General features: G+C 40.2%; 1 protein-coding gene across 4 annotated transcripts in view; it reads right to left on the bottom strand.

Annotated features, from left to right (window-relative positions):
* Window positions 1-2,843: 2,843 nt before the first annotated feature.
* PRKD3 (protein kinase D3) overlaps window positions 2,844-7,166 on the bottom strand; it is a 110,295-nt gene continuing 105,972 nt past the window's right edge. For all 4 annotated transcript variants that reach the window (XR_016230467.1, XR_016230468.1, XM_051839691.3 and 1 more), the window contains 2 exons: window positions 5,884-5,969; window positions 2,844-5,388 (listed from right to left, as the gene is read on the bottom strand). Coding sequence is in view for 2 of the 4 variants with exons in the window: in XM_051839691.3 (XP_051695651.3) it covers window positions 5,215-5,388; window positions 5,884-5,969 (260 nt within the window). In the remaining 2 variants the exon portion in view is untranslated. The remainder of the gene's footprint in view (window positions 5,389-5,883; window positions 5,970-7,166) is intronic.

Raw genomic sequence — 7,166 nt, 5'->3', positions numbered from 1 at the left:
TGAGTTTCCTTTAGTAAAGCTAGTTGCTGTATTTCTTCTATTTTTAAAAACATCTACGAGCTGAGAATGATTTAACAAAAATTAGAAGTGACTTAAATGGAGGCTGGCGCCGTGGTTAACCCTCTGCCTGCGGTGCCAGCATCCCATATGGGCACCGGATTCTGTCCCGGTTGCCCCTCTTCCAGGCCAGCTTTCTGCTGTGGCCGGGGAGTGCAGTGGAGGATGGCCCAAGTGCTTGGGCCCTGCACCTGCATGGGAGACCAGGAGGAAACGCCTGACTCCTGGCTTCAGATCAGCGCAGCGTTGGCCATAGCAGCCATTTGGGGAGTGAACCAATGGAAGGAAGACCTTTCTGTCTGTCTCTGTCTATAACTCTACCTGTCAAATAAAAAAAGAAAAAGAAAAAGAAATGACCTAAATGGCTGTTTACAGGGGACTGATTTGAAGGATCTATACTTGATTAAAGATTGAGTAGTTTATTCTGATATAGAAGGATCTCTGAGATTTAATAAGTAAAATGAAGCTCAGAGATTTCTAGTTAGCACTCCATTTTTGTTGAGGGAGGAAGGCTACATTTCAGTAAATATGAAGTGATTCCCTGGAAACCTGTACTCCACTGCATAACGGTGGTTCTTCTGTTCTATGATACATACTTGTATACAAAAAGTAAGGAAAAGCTGCCACATGATCACTATCCAATTCTCAATGTGGGGATTTTTAACCCAATACTTTTGTGAATTTTACAAGTAAAAATTAGATTTAAAAACTTGCTATGAAAGTCACAATTAAAAAAAACCACATCATGGACATGACATGTACTCAACATAGGAAAAGTTAAGTGTAGACTATCTAGGAAGAATAATTTTAAAAATTAAAAAAAAAATATTTGAGAGTCAGAGACAGAGCATATTCCCATCCACTGGGTTCACTCCCCAAATGCCTCAGTGGCCTGGGAACAGGCTGGAGCAGGAAGCTGGGAGCCAGCAACTCATCGCAGGTTTCCCGTGTGGGCGCAGAGACACAATTATTGAACCATCACTGCTGCCTCTCAGGGTTGTCATTAGCAGCAGATGGGATCAGGAGCCTGAGCCAAGAAGCAAACCCAGGTACTCTGCTACTGAACCACGGTTCCCTTACTGCTAGGCAAATGCCCAGCCATTAGAAATAATTTTCTAAATTGAGCTAATACCCTTATTTTTAGATGAAGGTAAAGTGTTCTGTTTTCTTTGGGTTTCTTAGAACTTTTATATTAATAGTGAAGACAGGGACTTTCTGAGAAATTGTTAATTAGCAGCATACATTTAAAAGGGAGAGGCAGGTATTTGGCACAGCAGGAAGGACCACTTGGAACGGTCACATTGCCTATCAGGGTGCCTGTGTTCCAGTGCCAGCTCTGCTTTTTTCTTTTTAGCAGCAAATGGGCAGCGTTGTGGCACACTGGGCTAAGATGCCACTTCCAGAGCTGCACCGATCCGAAGCCAGGAGCTTCTTCCGGGTCTTCCATTTAGGGGACCAGGGACTTGGGCCATCTTCTGCTGCTTTCCCAGGTCATAGTGGAGAGCTGGATCGGAAGTGGAACAGCCAGGACTTGAACCGGTGCACATAAGGGATGCCGGTGCTGCAGGCGGTGGCTTTACTTGTTGTGCCACAGCACCAGCCCCTCAGGTCTGCTAATTCCAGCGTTCTGCTAATATGCACTGTGGGAGGCAGCAGGTGATGGCTCTGGTGTTCGGATCCCTGGCAGACAACTGGGAGACCCAGATTGAGTTCTCAGTGCCCAGCTTCAGCCCAGCCCAGCCCCAGCTACTGGGGGCATCTGAGGAATGAGCCAGCAGAGAAGAGAGCTCAAATGTATTAAATAAAAATGAAATTCACAAGGGATGTTAAAGAAAAAAATACTAGCCAAGTATTTTGAATTTATGTCAGCTGTATTGGAGACTCACAGGCAGAGTGATAAACCACTGCTTTTTATTGCTGCTTCTGCTTCACTGAGAACAGGATTAGCGGTCCGATCCTCACTCTAAAGAAAAGGACAGAGGCTTCCAGTTCTGATGCTGCCCAGTTTGAGACTGTCTCTGGGCACTTTTACTGTTTCTGTATTTCTTTCTTTTTTTTTATTTGACAGGTAGAGTCAGACAGAGACAGAGAGAAAGGTCTTCCTTCTTCTATTGGTTCACCCCCCCAAATGGCCGCCATGGCTGGCACTGCGCCAGTCTGAAGCCAGGAGCCAAGTGCTTCTCCTGGTCTCCCATGGGGTGCAGGGCCCAAGCACTTGGGCCATCCTCCACTGCCCTCCCTGGCCACAGCAGAGAGCTGGCCTGGAAGAGGGGCAACCGGGACTAGAATCCGGTGCCCACATGGGATGCTGGCACCGCAGGCGGAGAATTAACCAAGTGAGCCGTGGCGCCAGCCCCAATATTTCCTTCTTTCAAGACTTAATGTGGAGAATTTCTGAAAGATAAAAATGCCCACAGTTGGCCCCTTTCTAATGCATAATAGTTTTTAAAATTGAGAAGGCAGTACCTTATTTCTTAAAATCTGGAAGATTAAACTATATCTTGTTGTAGTTCTAAAAAATGTGTAGTCATAATTATTCTAACTTTCATTCTGAGAAATAAGACCTCCAGATAATCACTTCAAATTTAATATAAAATTATAATAAAATTTCAAAGTTTTTTGATAGGTTAAAAAAATCAGTGTTCTTAAATATAGCATTAATTCCATTTACAAATATTATTTCAGAAATAGTTCTGTTATTAGGGCCTGGAAAAATAACCAACTAACCAGAATTTTCTTTGGATACCTCTACTAGAGACGGGCTCAGGTTTTCACATGGACAAGTATGGTGATACAGAAATACATTTTATTATCAAGCTTCTTTGAGGATATTTACAAAAAGTGGGGTGTAACAAAAAAATATAAATGTACTGGACAGTGTCACTTTAGACTACTTTGTACATTATCAAATGTTTCTAGCAAACAATTATTTCTTATACAAACACAATTTGACTTCAAGACAAAAGGTTATGCAGGTTATACAGCATCTAGAGTCATTATTCAACTCCAAATTGACAGTGCCTTTACAAAATTTTTTAGAAAACTTCTTAGGTATTCAACAATAATAAAAATAAAAAAGAGTGCAATTTAACTTCATGGCTTTAGAGTTTGATTACATAAGTATAGCAAATGAACATCATTCCAGTTAGTTTTTTCCTTATGCAGTAAGACCACAGTAGGTTGCCTAGTAACTCAGAATTACTTCATTTGGGCACACTGACATAAACTTACATTGCAGAAACGTGGGGAAGTCTTCTCTAACAAAGGAGGAATACATTTCCATTTTTTTTTTTTTCAAAATTAATTTGGTTAATCTTCTCTATGAGAACAAGTTACCTAGATATGTAGAGCGTCTCTTGGAAATGTTTACGGGTAGACAGTACAGCAGAATGATGAGGAGAGTAGAGAGACCTGGACGCCATCCTGCCTGGGTTCAAATCCATATCCAAACTATATCTCCATTTCCTTATCTTTAGGATAAGGTTCATAATGTAATTCCCACGTGACTGCTGTGAAATGAAGATCTGACTTTCATGACTACACTGAAAGAAATGGTAGAATTAAGATCTTCATTTTACAGCCTGAAAACTAGAGACTCAGACTGTCATCTGCCCAGGCCAGTGTAGCTGATACAAATGCAGCCAAGACTTCAACTCAGATTTTGATTCTGAATTTCTGCTCTTTGAGGTTGGGGAAGGAAGAAAAAGGGTTTATAATGATTATTGAGGAATAAAGAAACAAAAAGCCCTAGTTTTCTTACAAGTGGACAGTCCTAGATCTTAAATTTTCCTTGGGGGAAAATGCAGTTTGAGAATCCCTAATCTGAAAATCTGAAAGTGCCATGGCCCTTAAGATGTTAGGGAGTTTGGATTTTCACATCAGGGATGCTCAAATGGTAGTCTGGAAATATTCCACAATTATATAAACTCCAAAATCTGAACCACTTCTGGTCCCAAGCACTTCAGAGGAATCCTCAAACTATATTGGTACTAACTGTTTAAAATAGCTGGCTATTGGAGCTGAGATGTAAGATGCAACACTTACTTGCTATACTCGTAATATTCATAAATAGCCCCTACCCTTGGAGCCTGTTTCATATTCATCCCTACTCATTCCCCCAACTGCTTAAAATAATTGAAACATTCCAGATATCTGGAAAGCCCTCCAGTAGGCTAAGGGAAGAAAAAAAGATACAATTTGCTATACAGTAACCATAACATTAATTGACCCTGTACAAGCCTTCCTTTTAGTACGTATTTAATTTTTTCTCTCAAATTGTTTAATACCGGGTAAAGATGAATTGTGTAATTCATGTGTAGACCTGTACCCACTAAATGTTGGAAAGCAGTTGTGGCATCCTGACACTATCAGTTGACAATATGAGTGTTAGCAGCAGAGTTGAGCCATCAAAAGAGACACATTAAAACTCAGCATTCGGACCAGCAGTTAGTTCCTCCTCCAGGTTCTGTACTATCACTTGTCCCAGATTACCATGGTGGGTACTGCAACACACTCACAAAAGGTAACAATCTTACTCCACAGAGAGCATTTCAGAGTTGCAGCTCCAAAAAGGTTAGGAATCACTGTTTCAGGGTTTTGATTGACCTAAAGAAAAAAAAGGCAGAATAATCCAGCACTTTCTTACTAGGTAGCCAGGAAAAACCTTCATTTTCTCTAAAGTTGGTTACACAATGAGTCCTTATAGTCAATCACAATTGGTAGCCTCACAGTTATTGCTTAATTACAAACCTGCTTAGTTATAATAAACCTTACAACTCTGTGATTTGGTCAAACTATGTAATAACTGGATGCCAGCTTGCCTTTATTAAAAAAAAAATGACAGGAAAGGGAAGATAAATTAAGTGGCATTATTATATTAAAGTGAAGAATTAGAAAAAAATACAAAACCAGTTATTGCTTATGCTACAAAAGTTTATAAAAAGCTTCATCTTAATTCCATTATATGTTTTTATTACTTAGTTCCCCTCCTGTACCTCTTCATTATGAACTAAAGCCCTGTTGTCACCAGTTCCTTATCCTGTGTCTGCATGTCTTTGCATTCTTGCACATTGACAGCCTACAAAGAACAACAGTTAGGAAGCAATGTATTAGTCCATAAAATGAAATGTTGCTTTACTGAAGTTGGCTCACTGGTAGTTAGGGATCTTCTTCCATATCATCTGGATTGGGAGCCATAATGAAGTGCTTGGGGTATACAAGGTTGTGAGTGTATGCATGTATTTCCCAGCGAGCATCATCACTTTCATGTGTGATATAACGCTCGCCAATGCGTGTTTCAAATTCTCTAAGGTCAAGCCAAGTCTGATAGTCCTAGGAAAAAAAAGAAGTAATTACAAACCATAAAAGAAAGAAAATATTGGCAACTTTTTTTTTTCCACTTAGCACTCTAATCAAATAACTGAAAACTTCTAGATTTTAGTATACAGTAATTTGTAATTAGCAATATTAAAGGTTATCACTTCAACACAAAAATAAACCTTAATGTGAACATTTAAAATAATATATAATTAGCAAAGTAATATGCCAATCTCACAAAAAGCTGCCATGAACACATTAAAGCTCTATGAAAGGCAAGGCGACTGCTTTCAGGTGAGGGCAGATGCACTGCCTGTCAGTACTGATTTGAATGATGTGCTGTGCTACTTTGAGATTCGGCTCTATCACAAGTTAATCACTCATGCAAAGGCATGTAAATTATTTGAAGAAACGTATAGACTCTGTTGTCTTAGAATGGTTTCATTAGGAAAATACCATCGTGAATTGTTCAAATTAGGAAGGCTAAAAACATTTTAAGTATTTCCTTACCTGTAGCCAAGGATGACTAAGAGATTTGTCAACACTGTAACGTTTTCTCATCTTTACTTGAAGCAGGTTGTTTATCAAATCGATTGCTAAGGAAAGAGACAAAATCAGATACGTGCATTTCTGTATATAAACTATTCTAAACCTTTGACTCTGCCTAGAAGGCAGTTCAATCCACAGAAAATAAGGTTGAGGGGTTTTTATTTCTCAATTATATGGGCTTTAAGCTAACACATACAGTGATCCATAAATGTTTCCTGAATTAAGTGTACCTGTCAGACTTTTACTTTATTAAGGCAATATGGAGTACAGGTTAAATATAGACACTAGAGCCAGACTGCCCAGGCTGAAATGTGGTTCTGAGGCTGCCTAACTGCTTGATATGGGATCAGTTACTAAATTTTGTTTTCTAATATGTGAAATGAAATTAAAAAGATGCAATCAGGGAGTTGGAGTTGTGGCGCAGAGGTTTGGGCCACTGCTTATGATGCTGGCATCCCATATGGGTACCCATTTGTGTCCTGGCTATTCCACTTATGATCTGTCTAGCTCCCTGGTAATGGCCTGGGAAGGCAGGGGAAAATGGTGCAGGTAGCTGCTATGATTAGGCTCAACACTTCTGGAGAAACAAAAAGCCCTGCTTGTTCTAAAGGCTGGCTAATTCTAGGCTGGAGTATTCCCCAGCATTGGCTCTATTGGATTCTATGACACTGTTAAATAATGTTTTAAGTGGTGTACAATTCCTTCCTCTCAGTAAACTAAAGAGGACCAGCCAATCATTCTTGGTGGGCACAGAATGAGGAGTTGAAACTCAAAAGCCTTTACCAGCCAGGGGAAATAAATGTATGAAGCTTCCCAGTAGAGTCCACATGAGAGATGAAAACAAACTGAGGTGTCTGTTAGGTACAGAGTTTATTCCAAGGGGAAAGAACCTGAGCTGCAGGACTGCGAGGAACTTACTATCTTGTCCTGAAGATCAGAAAAGTCAGTTATCAAAAGACAGAACACCTAAAGAAAAATGTCAGCGTAAGTATATCCTGCTCGGTTTAGAGCAGTGGTCAGTGAAGACTTCACAAGTTCAGGAGTCGCTGAAAATTAGAAAGATTTCAGTATTGAGGAGGAGGGGTTATAAACTGAGGAAAAGGCCTGAGCAAGACGCAGAAAGCAGTTCAGAACAGAGAACACAAGTAGGTTTATGTGGGGGCGCACTGGGAGATGAGGTGCTATGGAACTTCACTTTGGACTGCAGCAGACATCCATAGCTGCAGTGGTTGGAGGCAAGCCCA

The sequence above is a fragment of the Oryctolagus cuniculus genome, chromosome 2 (genome assembly GCF_051225735.1).
Source record: "Oryctolagus cuniculus isolate XC-2025 breed Fujian yellow rabbit chromosome 2, ASM5122573v1, whole genome shotgun sequence".
NCBI classification, from domain to species: domain Eukaryota; kingdom Metazoa; phylum Chordata; class Mammalia; order Lagomorpha; family Leporidae; genus Oryctolagus; species Oryctolagus cuniculus.
The sequence above is the reverse complement of the archived record's forward strand: the minus strand, read 5'-3'. Positions and strand labels throughout refer to the sequence as shown.